A 15,596-nucleotide genomic window follows, 5' to 3' on the forward strand; every position below is an offset into this window, starting at 1 on the left:
AATCATGTTATATTGCCCAGTAACTTGTTGAGATTGAGAGGATAAAGTGTGATGTGACTCTGCAACATGTTTTTTTTTTTCTGGGTTTTTTTTTTTCTTCTTCTTCTTCTTCTTCTTCTACATTCTTTAAAATGTGTACTTTCATTTTATAGTTAAATGTTAGTGAGGTTGAACACATTTTAGTGGTGTCTCAATATTTTAATAGAGCAAGCAACTTTATTAGACCTGTATTGTTTGATCATAGGACATTTATAACAAAATAACACCATAAATTAACGGAACCACAAACTGGTACAATTCAGTGATTCAAAGGACAGTTTGAGCCTGGTCCCATCAGGACTCAAGCGTATCTCCAAATGGAGAGACTGTTTAAACAGACAAGTTTGTTTTATGTTGCTGAATTGGAGAGTTCAAGATCTTAGCAGTCCATGGTCTATTAGGCCAAGGAAAGTCGATTTTGAGTTTCCCGTCACCCGCCCTCACTTCATTTTCTGACCCTCACTTGAATTCATTATTGTGATTTTCCAGAAAATACCGATAAAAACTGGTTATATTTGCAAAAAAAATTATGAATAACCCTTTATTTTTTGTGGAAAAATCAAAATCAAAACATGCATTTTGCTGTCAACCTTGCAGACTCTTTGTAATATACTTTTGAATCTCATTTGGGCTAAACATCCATCTTCAAGTGAGTGAGCAGCAAATAACAACACATTTTACATGCATGTTGGTCATATAATGAAAGGCAGAAAAATAATGAATAATGAATAATGAAAAAGTTACCTCACTTGTTTTCAGAAATTATGTGACCGGAAACTCAAAATTGACTGTTAGGGGCCTTATTGGCTGTCCATCTGCTGGTTAGATTCCAATATAGTCTCAGCCCTCGAATTAACCCACGGCACCCATGGCATTTTGCCGTGGGTGCCCAACCCCACTGCCGTAATGCCCTGAAAATACGCCCTTTACCCAAGGCAGTCACTTGTTGTGCCCTCTAATGAAGTTGCCGCCGGTGCCCCAGCCCTGTCCCTTCATTATAAAAATCATCTATCTATGTTTGTTTGTGTTTTCTTCACTTTTGAGAAATTGCCTTGGTGCCCTTCTCAAATTATCAACAGTTGACATGATGCCCTCTTGAAATATTAAAAACTGCTGTGCTGCCTTGCCTTTTCAGTGAAAATCCAAGGCAATTATCATATCAACTTGCCCTAAAAACGTTGCCGTGCTCCTTCAGATCCTTAATTCAAGGGCTGTATAAAGTCTGATTTAAAAAAAAAAAAAAAAAAATTATAATTAGGAAAGTGCCCGTATTTTGCATAGAGTATACTATACATACAGCTACAGGCATTAGTATCTAGATAGTATGCACCTATAACCGTCCCCATTTCTTAAAATATGACATAGTATAGGGGTACGTTTCTCCACCTATGTCCGTATCAAAAAAGAGAAATGGGTATGGGTTCTCATAGTCACACTATATGAGGCATGGTGAATTCTTGTCAAACCTTTGAGAAAAGAATTATGCCGAACAAGACCCTCTGTCGTTTGTTGCACAGCATATGCCTTGAATACATGTACAGGGCTTATAAAGTTGACATGGTGGATCAACTTTCATTATTGCTTTGATTGTACACCTAAGTAGCACAATTTAACTCCTCAAATTACTGGACTCACGCTATGAATTGACTCTTAAACCATTGTTACCCTAGTCTGACCAGCATGCAGGCATAGTAGTAAGTAGCACTGGTTCAGTTAAAATGTAGAACTAGCCCTGTTTGCAAACCGCAATAGCAAGCGAAGAAAGATTGGAATATCTTGAATCACCATACAGGTATCAGTCTCAGTCCCAACACAGAGTGCGGGTGTGGCAAGAGCCTAGCTAGTTTAGTGCTGAGGTAACAGGCCCTTAATTTCTAGCTAGGCTTTCTGGCATTACAAATTTCAGCCAGTTGTCCCCTGCATGGCTCAACAGCGGCCGTGCACATGAACCCCCCACCCCCTTGAAGGACTGACACCAGTTGTGGAATAGTCGGACCTAATTTTTGCTTAAATAACCCCCATTTAAAGTTCCATGAACTTGAACTGACCAGAGATGTGGCCAGAAATCTCAACCCCAGGGACTGGGAGCTTAACCAGATGAGGGTGCTGAGTGGCTGAAATGTGCCCAAATTAGGCTGATTTATGCAGGTTTATGGCAGTTCGGGGGACGTGATCCCCAGCCTGAGCATGCACCTCGTGAAACCATCCCATCTCAATCTGAGAAAAGTTGGCTACTCTATTGGCCATAAAAAAGGTCATATCTTTTATGTGTAGGACGGAATACATATCTTAACCAAAGCATTAAAAGCCTAAGCGATAACTTCCCTGATATCCATCAATGGACTCCTCACCAATGACACAGTTACGGTATAGTCAGATACCATTGGTTGAATGTCATGATTGAACTCATCACTTTAATATTGGAAATTTTGAACTCCTACACATTAAAGAGTTCAGTTTGATCAGTTCAGTTATGGAGCATGGGCATTGTTGAACTTTGCATCGGATGTTGAGGCTGTTTGTATCTTTGTCAAATTGAGGGTCCCCCATTAGTCATGATTAGTGTTAATTTTGGCCAGCGTTGCTAGGCAGTGGTATTGCTAAACAAAAATAACATTTGCAAGGAGAGTTGTGCTAAACAAATTGGTTTAATTTTGGAATAAAGTATTCCAAGTGTGTGTATGAAGTCTTAGAGCAAATTTTGGGCATTAATGCTTTTATAGAAAAGGTGAATTTAAGAAGCCAGAACCATAGTATATTTTCTCTTGGCGAGTCGGTGATGTCAGTGCGCATTTCAATGGGTGCAGAGCTTGCGAGCGTTCATTCAATGTGCATGCAAACAACTGCCTTAACACGTTCACAACACTTATTTCAGAGATACATTACTTTAAATTTTTGTTAGTCTTTTAGTGATATAAATAATGGCTTTATAAAGCAATATTAAGTTTTCGCATATTTTATTATTCTATTTTTGCAGGTAATTTATGGGGTTTTGATGGGGTAACACACTGTCAAGCTGGCTTCAGTGTGGATTTAACCAAAGTAAGTATATATGTGTATTATGTTGATATATATAGGCCTATGTGACACAATCAAAGAAAATGCATAGCCCTTAAAAAATGCTACTTTTTGATGCAAACCCCATGAGAATTGAACTTCTGGTTACATAATTATTATATAGGCAATTTCAGTTGCTGAAAACAATAAGAAACAAAAGGATTTAAACTCAATATTAGACACGTTTTCCCTTGATCACATCACATATTGGTGCTGTTGAGATATATCAAGGTGTTTATTTCATGAAACTATGACCCCCTTCCCTGGGGCTAGCTACTCAAATTTGGCTTGGGTAGGGGTTTGCTGCTGAAAATTTAAAAGTGGACACACCAATATACCAATTTTCCAAGAAATTTGTACCATCTCTCACCAATAGTCAAACTTGCATGTATCAGCCAAATATAACACAAATTGGGCATGTTTTTCAAATTTTTTCGAACAATTTTGTCAAATTTTGAAATCTCTGGCTACAAGGAGCCAAACGTGTATGCTAATTTCTGTAAAATTTCAAAAATTTTTGAAAATGACCCGTCCATACATTCACGTACCATGTTTTTGGCCTCGAAAAAGGGTCATTGATATACCGAATGGCCGCAAATGTGACCCATGTTTGCGGTACATCCTGTATGGTCATTTGTATTGAGTACCTCAGCCCCCTTTACACAAGATTCTATTGTGATATTGTTGCTGTAAAAGTCAGTATCAAAAGTACATAATATAGTGTAACAGTTACAGATTTATCGTTTGATAACGACTCCAAAAGTCACCATCAAAATACTGCTTTAGGCCACCATTCAGTAGAACTTGAATTGGACTTTGTTATTATCAAAGCAGGCAAAATAAAATGTTTTGATACTAACAGAAACTCTACTTTCATTCAGGACTAGCACTGAAACTGGTTGTTAACATTGCCATAGAATGGTAGTCATGGGCGCATAGTCTAATGTACATTCTCATAGGGTCGTGTTTATTTATTCACTAACTTTACAATTGCAGTTCAACCCAAACACTGGATTTATTAAAATTCAACTTTCATAAAACAGCGTTCAATATGTCTGCTAGAGGGCACGTACCAAGGATTAAGTTCTTTATTGTTTGGGTAAAGTATTTTATCATGAGCTCAATCAAACATTTCTTTTTTTCTCAAAAAGTTGAGCAACATGAGACGTGTGTCGGTAAGTTTGTCATTGAGATATGAACACAATAAATTTTTCAAACATACCAAAGTATGATATGTGTGGGGGAAAATTCAACCACCAACTACACCACTTCCGATTACCTGTGTATGATTTACTAGTATTTGGGGCAAAACCTTGACTAGTACCAGTTTGCATTTACTGAATTCGCTAACAAAAAATGTGAGGTTTTCACGGAAAATTAGGTCATTTGTAGGGCTAAAGTATTTTTTTTATTGTCATCTGATATTCACACTTACTAAACAGGCCACAAAGTTTGGAATATCCCTTAAAATGGGATAAAGGATTAATGAAATATGATTATATTTATGTTGCTGAAGATAAAGAAATATAAAAAAAAATGAATGCTTCTTTTAGCCAAAATGAAAAAAATAAATTTAACCATAAAGTACTTATTTTACAGTAGGACTATGACCCAGTTGTTTCTATTGACGGACGATGGTGACGTTAAATTCAGCTTAAAAGCTCAGCAACAATAGTTTAAAAGTCCATTGTTTTGCCTTTTAGGGTTTTGCCTGTTTTGAGACAATAAAATTTTTTGTGTTCAAGCACTCGACCATGGTTTTGTTTGAATTAATACTTGAAAGTCAAATTCTCTGAATAGTTTTATTAATACCAACCTCTGAGGTGTCACCATGGAGCTTGGCCCACTTTAATATATATGGCTGTGACGTGCTCGGTAGTGTTATGATTATGATTATTTGAGTATTAATTGCGGTATGATTTTTTAAAACCCAGTCCCATAGAATCAAATATGTGTCATTCAAGTGCTCAAATATTTAGGTTAATATTATTAAAAGAAGGTCGTAGTCTCTGGCATGCTACTTGCACTTGCCAAAATGATGTGGTTAAGGTGTTCTGATAATATTAGTATTAAATGCTATTTTCAAAACAGTTTAACATTTTTTAATTATGTGTGGACATTCTATGGATTCTTGTTTATTTGTACTCTCAATTCATGCCCTTTTTTCCAATACTATAAATGCCCTTTATCATGATAAATCTGTAAGTTTCCATATTTGAATGTTATTTTATTTTATTTTATTTTATTTTATTTTATTTTATTTTATTTTATTTTATTTTGTTTATTTATAACTTTTGTTAATTTTTAAAATATTATCAAATTTGTTTCATTTACTTTTTTTTAATTTAAATTATTTCCTTTTATTATTTATTTTATTAATTTTTATTAATTTTATAGGTTTTCCATTTTATTTTATATTAGTTTATTTATATTATTTTATTTATTTATTTATTTATTTATTTATTTATTTATTTAATCTTATTTAATTTTATTATATATTTCATTTATAATTTTGTGTATTTTGTTCTAGATGTTTTATTTATTTTATATTTTATTTCATTTATTTCATTTATTTCATTTATTTATTTTTATCCATTTTGTTTTTAAATATTTTATTCAATTTAAATTCTATTTGTTTGTGCAACATTCATTTATTTATCATATCTCAGTAAACATAAACCCAATTTGAATAGGATTTCAGCATATCATATGGGCATAAATAATACAAAGGTCAAAAATAAAATTGATTAGCATGACAAATGACTCACAATGCTCAACTTCATCACAAACATACGGTATTTGCTTTTAACCATCTCTATAATACTACGTAACGAAGGGTATTAATTGGACCAGTTTATTGGTTTTGCAAATAAAATATTTGGTCTCAAAAGCTGATGTCTGCATGCATAGGTAAAAAATTTCATTTTTTAAAAATCTGTGATATATATCACATTTCAAATCAATTTCACTGAACATCTGCTTGCAAAAACAAAAACAACACTGGGACAAGCATGAAGACCAGCGCAATATACATTGAAAATCGAAGCATGGATACTAGTATGAAAGAGTCTGAAAATTGAGCTTCATTTAAAAAAAAAAAATGTTAAAAATTCATAAAACCACCATACATTTCTATGAAAAGCTTTAATGAAACCCACTTTTTCCTTATTTGCCTATTATTTGAATCACTAAATTATGACAGCAGTATTTATACGTTCATTCATCTTTGTTTATTACAGGATAGTTCAGAGCTATTGTTAGGAGCTGTAGGTAGCTACTACTGGCAGGGTAAGTCGCCATGGCAACCTATTAACTTATGTGATGACAAATGCAATTTGTAATTTTAATTTAACAATAAGAGTAGTTTTGCATATGGTGGATGGGTTTGTGAAAAGGATGTGTTCCATTGACCCATTTCAAATTTTTTAATGGTTTTATATTTTGAGATTTTTAATAAGAAAGAAGAAAGGTTATTTTGAGCTTTATTAAAAGTAGTTGTTGGTTACTAAGGTAAGGATGATGATGGTGCTATGTATTTGTTTGTGTATGTATATGTGTGTGTAATCGGCATCAGATGAGCAGGGTTGCCAAACCCTCAATTTGGTAGCCGAATTGGGAGCCTTTTAAATATTTCCCAGTCATTTGACAATTTTCTGTCCTATAGAAACATGGTTAAGAAAAAATTGGGCAATTGTTCTGCATTGGCTCCCACACAGTGATGCCAGTTTTCAAGCAATTGCCTGATTTCCTACTTTTTGTTACTCCAAATTTCTGCACTTTTATTTATTTTCAGCCTGTTTTGAGACTTTTTTAAGGCCACTGGCATTCCTGCCCACCAAATCCGGTAGTTTGCTATCTCATATGAATTAATGGTTAAAATTTTTGGGCAACCCTGCAAATGAGCACTATTTTACATCTGGGAGCACGGACATGCTTCCTACAAGTACTGCAGAATATTCAATCTCTTTTTACATGTATACAGTAGACTAGCTCAAAGTCTTTTTTGGGAGGTTGTATTGGCTAAAAATGGTATTAGTAAGGCTTTTTATAGAGTCCTGTAAAATTTAATGTTTAAAAATTAAAAATTTGTGAAAATGGCTTGTGCCCCCAATCAGGCCCGGTGCCCCCTGGCCAGGGTTCGATTTAACTAGTGTCGTGGAGCAAAACCTGCTACACAAATTTCAGCTTGTATAGCAATTTTTTACAATGTAAACATATGCTAATATTATAAGAACATCGCCTAAATAAGGTTTTCGCTAAAAATTGCTACGCAAATTTTTCAAACTATAAATCGAACCCTGCCCCTGGCCCTCCCCCATCATGGTTTGTTCCCCCAATAGGATGACTCACGCTAAGCCACTGACCAAACTGGAGGTGAGACTCAGTAAAGCGTTTTGGGTCAAGCTGGGAGAAAAAAATCCCAGGTCGACCCAAAATAGTGTATCGCACACGATAGACCACTTAAGTTATCGTAAATCGGTTTCTCCCAGGTCGACCGTAAATTTTGGGTTCAACATTCGACCCGCAAACGCCCAGGATTTTTGGCCAGGTCGACCCACGACAAGCATGCAAATAGGCCTACATACGTGACCCAATCATGGCGATATACATGTGACCATGGTGACAAGTTTAATTATAAACCATTGCATTCATTCATAACTTTTGTCTTGGCATGTAAATTAATTCACAGTCATAGAATGACTCTACTCTACTCTCATATTCATATTTATTAAAGTATTTTTGTTTTGGTTTACAAAATACAGAGGCAAATTGTCATACTTCCAAGTTTTCTACTTTCTTGAATTTGCGTCAACATGTACACACATGATAAAGCTTAAGCTTACATCCAAGTTCGCATTGACGGTACGACTCGACTTGTGGGAAAAATAAAGCAATAAATTATGAGAAGGGGTCACAAATAGGATCAAATAATCCAACAAAGAATCACCCTGCATAAGTGCCGGACATAGGCCTACATGTTTTATACTTCATTATTATTTGGTCCACAACAACAACCACCATGAATGGAGTGCCAATTTCTATTAGCCTAAGCTGTCTTTCTATCAACAATCACTGAATCTCCCAGCTTGACCAATTCGGCCTCAGTATAAAAGTTGATTTTCTAATGGCTTATGCCCAAAAAAGGTGTGAACATTTTCATATGAGCCTGTTTTCTAAATTGGTAAAGTTTCAAGTAAAACCTGGAGACCACAAAAGATCGAAACTTGCTTCTGATGCTAAGAAACTTGTAACAAAGAATAGGAACCACCTCTTGAATATGAATTCTTTAAAACCGACTCAATTAAAGTACATTCTGGAAACATAATAGGCTATTAATGCTGACAAATTAATAATCAAATTAAAATTGAAATTTAAACAGAAACTCACATTGTAATTGATTGATTGAGAGTTTCAGTGTAGGGATTACTAAGTTACACACAATTTGGTCTCACATTGAATAATGCTTTTGATTTCATTGTAACTGTTATAGTTCACTTTTATACAGGGTGTCCCTGAAAGAACTGTATCGTAGGAAACATAGGAAAAGGAGGATTTCTTATAATTCAAAAACAGAGCGGTCAATTGTCAAAATTCAAAAATTACGTGATAGCTGATATATTTCTCAACCACAATAGTTATTTAGTTTTGTTCGGTTTATGCATTAAAATACCCAAACAATTCAGTTTCCGATGATACAGTTCTTTCAGGGACACCCTGAATAATAATGGGGAAATTTGGATTCTAAATACCTTGATTTTCATGCTTTTGGTGAAACTGAATTTGGATTGAAATTTCCTTGTTATTTGATACATTTAAAAGTTCTGTTTTGGTTCCATTTTTGCTTTCTTTGAATGCATTTCCTTAATTAAAATAGTACACATCAACATGCTATAAGTAACTCCAGGGAGTTACTACTACCGATAATTATGCAACAAATTAAAACTTTACACATGTTTATTTACATATGAAACAAAAAGTATCTTTTACTTCCTTGACTATCTGTGGGTAATTAACCTGTTCAAATGATTATCACTTTCTATTCAGTGACGTAAAATTAAATGAACTATACTTGTTACAGTGGTGTTGCCATGGGGTACAGCTGCCTACCCCTGTGAAACATCCCCCGCCCATGCTGGCCGCCAGAATTTGTAAAGAATTTTAGGCCTGAAGTTGTTGACCATTTTGGACAATATTTGACTATTTGTCCTGTCAATTTTTCGCTCAATTTGCCCACCCAATCACCAATCACCAACCCCCTTTTCCCCTTCCTCTTGACCCCTCTGGGAAAAAAATGCTGGCTAAACTGCTGACTTTGACTAGTGACTACTGAATCGGCAAAAAATAATTTGTTTTTGTTTCTGCACATGTGAAAAGCTCGCATAAATTCACAGAAGCTGGCAGAAGTCAAAAGCGCAGCTAGCAGAGGTGCTGCTCGTGCCAGATTCTAATTAATGATTCTTTATATTAATCCACAATGTTATGAATCTTGGCCAATTATTTATAAACTGAACAAATTATAATTTGATATATAACTCCTTTCGACAGGAAAATGAGGAAATGTCAACATAACTAAGACTAAGAATTAGATTTCTTTCTTACTTTCCTTAATAGAAAATGAGAAGGAGAGAAAAAGGTGCCAACTCTGTGAAATAAATTCTGAAAGAATTTCTTGGTGATAATTATGAATCGAAATTCCTTATCACTTATTTGCAGTAGCATGAATCAAAGTTCAAAATATTCTGCGAAATATTTCAAAAATGAAAATGCTAATATTGATACAAATTTGCTCTGGCATGTACAACATTTTTCAGTGTTAGTAAATAATTGATTGAATCAAAATCATGTATGAACTTTGAAGTACATACTTGATGCCTGTGGTGAAGTTTGACAGTTCAAACCGGCAACTTTGTTTACAGGTGTTACCAGTGTGGTGACAGCTGTAATTTCCTATTTGTGATTTCCTTCCGAAAACCAAGCTCTTTAAATCCGCAAGTTTCCTATCCTGGGGGTGACCCAGTATTGCATGTACATGTACATGCTGATGTAATTTTTTTAAATGGAAGGGGTATGAGAAAGGGAAAGAACGTGTCTCTCCAAAGAAATGTAAAAAACATATGCCTACATGGATGTATGTACTGCTTCTGTTTTATTAGTCGCAACAAATGTCATGTGATTTATGTTTTCTTACATCTGAAAATGTGTACATATAAAGATATGTAATGGGCAAACTTAAAAGCTTTGCGTGCAGTCTGAGAGAAACTTTTTATAACAGAAACTTCTAACCCCCTCCCCCCTTTGACCTGCCCAAAGTTTATTTCCCCCCTCTTTTTTGGATTGCCACAAAACCCCCCCAATTTTACCCTCCCCAGGGCTTATAATTATTGCACAGCTCACAATAAAGAATAATTCTTTACAGTTGTAAAAACACCATAGTGCAAAGTGTTATAATACTAAATCAACTGCTTCTTTATAATATTTGTTTCTAAGAAATTAACTTTAAGATTTCAAGGTAAGGTTTGCTTCTATATTTATTTTAATCACGTTTTAAATTTGTACACTAAACGGGTTCATCCTTTTAAATTTGTACTGTTGTACACTAAACTGGTTCATGCTTACTTCCAGGCCAGATTTCACTCCACAGGTTAACAAGTCGAGTGAAAGATCCTATTTATATAACTCACGAAGGCAACGAGACCGAAGACTCACAGTTGCTTGGTATGTAAATAGTGCAACTACACGGAATCAACGATCCAGCATGCCCTTTTGAATCAGTACTCTGTGAATTGATGATATTGCTTTGGATCTCTCCAATCCAAGTTTTTTGATAACTTTTCTTTTTCTTTTTTAACAGGCTTATATTTTTGCTTGATACATATTTGATATACATTTTGCAGCTCAACCAGAAAGTGTAATATGTGTGAAGAATACAGGAGCAAAACGTGATATACACTATATGTGCTGCCTTAAGTGTTATTGATGAGGGGAAAGAAGAGCCATGCATCCATGGCAGAGGGACAGAGTCCCCCAGCAAACTTTCAGGGACAAAATGGGGATGGTAAAGATCAAAATGTCCTTAAAATGACCAAAAATGGGTCCAAAAATTGACAAATGGGGACAAAAATCTGGCCTTTCCTCCTAAATGGGGGGACAAAAATCTAGCTTTGCCACCTAAATGGGGACGAAAATTTGGCTTTGCCCTCTCACACCAAAATCTTGCCTATGCCACTGCATGCATCACACACTAGCATATTTTGATATATGATATTACAATTGGAACATATAGCATGCATAGGCATATAATCCTGAGAGAAAAAAAGGACATGTATACTGTGTGGGGATCAAGGGTGAAAATAGGAGTCACTTTGGCCCCTGGTTCATCAAGATTTGGAGTGAACCAGGGGCCACTTTGGATGAACTGGGGATTTGAACCCCTTACCTTCGGAGGGTGCGGATGCTCTAACCCACTGAGCTACAGAGAGTGTTCCAGATAAACAGGTCTTAATGGGTATGAGCGGTCGAGATAAACGGTACAAATACAGATTGTACGAGATGAAGTTTGTAATGTTTGAGTATTTCTATGTATGTTCCTGTGTACGATGCGTAAGCTTCTTCCCTTCTTTGTTATTAATTAGTTTTGTGTGGGAATGGACATCAGTTTTTACATACAGCAGCGTTTAATACAGCATTTATTGTTTTAGTGCCCACCCTAATTAGCCATTACAAAGATATCTTTTACATAAAATAACAATATAAAGACAAAACCCACACAAGGCAGCCATCAGATATATCAGGTTTGCTTCTGAACTCTTTATGTATACAAAAATGTATACCTTGTTCATTACATGTAATAGGAGAACAAGACAAATATTTGAATTTATCAATGAGTGGCAATGTGATTTATATGTTTAATTTAAAAGTGATAGTGTTGACTAGCGATGTTGCACCCAATTGTTGATATTTGTTGTGAACACAAAATGACAAAGATCATGTAATGAACAAAGTATTGTAGGAGAACAGTTCTGCATGTCGTGTGCATAATGCAAAGGACATTTACATATTACCTGGATATAACTTTGTTTTTAACCCCCTGAGCACTACCTGCCGATCTAACATTGCATGTGATTGGTCAATTACATGATATCTTCACTTTAATCACCAATCAGAATGGAGCTTTGCAAATAATTCACCCCAATTTTTTTGGGGTGAAATTATTCTAACAATGTTGCTGATTGGTCCAATTGATAATGAAAACTTCTTTTTGGCCAATCGGCAGGTAGTTCTCATGGGGGTTAAAACTAGTCCAGATGTGGAACTTTTCGCTATGTTTTAATGCAGTTCCAAACCAAACTTGTTCTTGAATAACCTCTTCGCCTGGACTGCTGATTTGCATGCATTTTTGTGTATTTAATTTCTTTTAATGATAATAATCTCTCTTTTGAGTTTTTGTTAGAATCTTATCTTTACAGAATAGTAGGAGATTTTGATTGACAAGATTTGAAGATTTGTAGTTAAGATTTTATAGTAAATGTACTTCAAAATGGTAATTTTAAAGGTGTTAAAAATATATCTTGATAAAGTTTTGAATTAAAAAACTAAATACCAGATATCTTCAGTGCCAAATTTCTGGCATTGTACACTTGGTTGCAAAATTATGTTGTTGTTTTTTTAATTTTTTTAAATTAATTTTCCCATTTTTTGCTCTCTATTTTTCATTTAAATAAATTTGACAGTTGTCTCCCATGGCCTGGATGTGTACATCTTGTCAGATATATCTGTAGAACATTTTTGACACCTTATGAAAATCTTATCAGTTGAAGTACATTCTATTATTTTCAAGTTACTTTTCTATATTACATTTTTACAAAAGTTCCATTTTGTGCGATGAGCTCGTATCTTGTTGCATGTTACTATTTGCTATTATTTTCTTCCTTCTTTTTTTGTTTCTCTCTTGGAATTGACTCCTTAACAGGCCAGATTTATACAAAAGACCTTTCAGACCCAAATGGCGAGTCACTCAGTACCGGTGAGGCGGATCAAGAGTATGACGATAATTACAGAGGTTAGTTAAACTGGTTTATGTTTTAACCTAGGACATTCACAACTGATAATCAGGTAAGGAGAAGTAAAACCAGGGTTTAACCCAATGATCTCAACAGGCGAGATATATACAAAGGACCTTTCAGACCCAAATGGCCCGTCACTCAGTACAGCTGAGGCAGATCAAGAATATGACGATAATTACAGAGGTTAGTTAAACTGGATTAAGAGTATGTTTTAACTAGGATATTCACAGCTGATAATCAGGTAAGGAGAGGTACAACCGGGTTTTAACCCAATGACCTTACCAGACCAGGTTTATACAAAGGACTTTCAGGCCAAAATAGCCCGTCACTCGGTATAGCTGAGGCGAAACAAGAATATGATGCTAATTACAGAGGTTAGTTAAACTGGTTTAAGAGTATGTTTTAACCTTGGACATTCACAACCGATATTCACGTATAAAGCAGAAGTATCACCAGGGTTTAACCCAATGACTTTTAATAACAGACCAGATTTATGCAAAGGATATTCAGACCCATATGGCCCATCACTCAGTACACCAGATTGAGGCAAAACAAATTTATGACAATAATTACAGAGGTTAGTTAAAAACTGTTTAAGAGTATGTTTTAACTGGGACATTCACACAAGTTTTTAACATCCAGACCTGCCAGAAGCAATCAATTAACTAAAATTGTAACAGAGTTCCCACATTTCAGTTAATGATCTATCTGTCCCAAGTACACTTTTCGCTTGACAAAAATGTCACAGATAATTTGTATCTTATGGAGGTGTACTTGTATATCCCCTTGCCTCCACTGTAATATATGGCATTTTCAAACTTTGCAGAATAGAAAAGTTCATGTTGACTAAAGAGTTTGTAATAAATAGTTTGCAAGTTATATTTCGTAATTGGCCCCAGGAACATAACTGTGATTAAGAAGTCATGTAATAAGCATATATATGGTATGTGACTAATTGAATACCCTTAGTCTAATGAAGTACTTTAATGATACTGTTTTTACAAAGTTTTATTTTTCACGATTCACGAAATAACATGCAAAATTATATAAGGAATATAACATGCACAAATGTATAGCATTAAATTAACATAATTTATACATTTGACAAATAAATTTTGTGAAATAAAATTTTCAAAACTTTCCAAACTTGTGAACAATTCTGTACGCAAAACAATGACATCGTTAGCAGTAGTAATTAGCAACAAATTCATTAAGCATGATTGAATTAAGCATATGCAATAGATACTGAAGTAATTACGGTTCAAAATAGTGATGATTGACATGTGTTAGAATTCCGGATGTGAAAGTCCGAGTGAACTGATGGTATGGTATTGTTTTATTAATAAGTTCCGATATCTGCTCAATTACTAATATTTTCATTTCATATTTATCTTGTATCTGTAATTATTTATGATCACAATCAATTGAAAAACTAGACGATAGCTATATAGCTGTAGCTAGTGTATTTTCAGATTCCAATTTTACTTTAATATCTTAGAAATTATGTACTTGTTCATGATGCATATGCTTTAATTTAATTTTTAATTAATTTTTTGAATCAGAATGTAATCTGTATAACATTAACATGCCTGCAAAACTTGTTTTATGTCAATTTGAAAAGATTATAAATAGTTTCTCACAGGTTGCAGAGGTAAGGAACATTTAGTTCACATTTAAGATGGACTATTTTTGCATTTTTCTCAAAAAATAACACACTGGTAACATTAGTTATGTATATTATAGGGGCAAGGAATCCAGTTACTACACTGGAATTTCAGTGACTCAAGACAAGCAGTACATTATTTATGATAAGAAAAGAGGTACAACCAGAATGTGCCTCATTTCTTAACATATATAATGAACCACTTGTCTTGAATCACTGAAATTTCAGTGAAGTAATTGGATTCCTTGCCCATATAATATACAGAACTTTTGTTACCAGTGTGTAGTTATTTTTTGAGAAAAATGCAAAATTAGTTAGGCTTTCAATGCACAATAAACAGAATAAATGGAAGGGTATTCTCCTATTTAAAGTTCTGTCACTCTTTCTCAGTTTTTGTCTATTCCAGTAGCTAACCTTATACATGCAACTTAACATAAAATTCAAAATTGAGGGTTTTTCGTCTTCTCTTTTTACTATATCCTGTATATATTTATATGCTATTGCACAAGTTGGGTGCAGAAACAGTTGGTTACATTGTAAGCTAAATGAAGTGATCTTTGGCACTTTAGTTTGCTGATGTTTGCCTTGAAACTGAGAGTGCTCTTTAATAAGTTCTTATTTGTAGTCTAGCCACCACATAATATGCATATTTGCATAATTTATAAGTTAATTTGCATAAATATGCTGTTTGATTATGCAAATTAGAATGGCTAGGCAATTAAATATAATCCGCATAGAAATTAACTAGATATCATTGAGAACTGACTGGCCAA

General features: G+C 34.4%; 1 protein-coding gene across 1 annotated transcript in view; it reads left to right on the forward strand.

Moving 5' to 3' along the window:
• The window catches only part of LOC140150029 (integrin alpha-8-like), a 99,892-nt gene that overhangs the window by 35,301 nt on the left and 48,995 nt on the right, over positions 1 to 15,596 (forward strand). The window contains exons 5-7 of the mRNA XM_072172034.1: positions 3,017 to 3,081; positions 6,336 to 6,384; positions 10,720 to 10,812. Of these exons, the coding sequence (XP_072028135.1) occupies positions 3,017 to 3,081; positions 6,336 to 6,384; positions 10,720 to 10,812 (207 nt within the window). The remainder of the gene's footprint in view (positions 1 to 3,016; positions 3,082 to 6,335; positions 6,385 to 10,719; positions 10,813 to 15,596) is intronic.

This window comes from Amphiura filiformis, chromosome 4 (genome assembly GCF_039555335.1).
Source record: "Amphiura filiformis chromosome 4, Afil_fr2py, whole genome shotgun sequence".
Lineage (NCBI taxonomy): Eukaryota > Metazoa > Echinodermata > Ophiuroidea > Amphilepidida > Amphiuridae > Amphiura > Amphiura filiformis.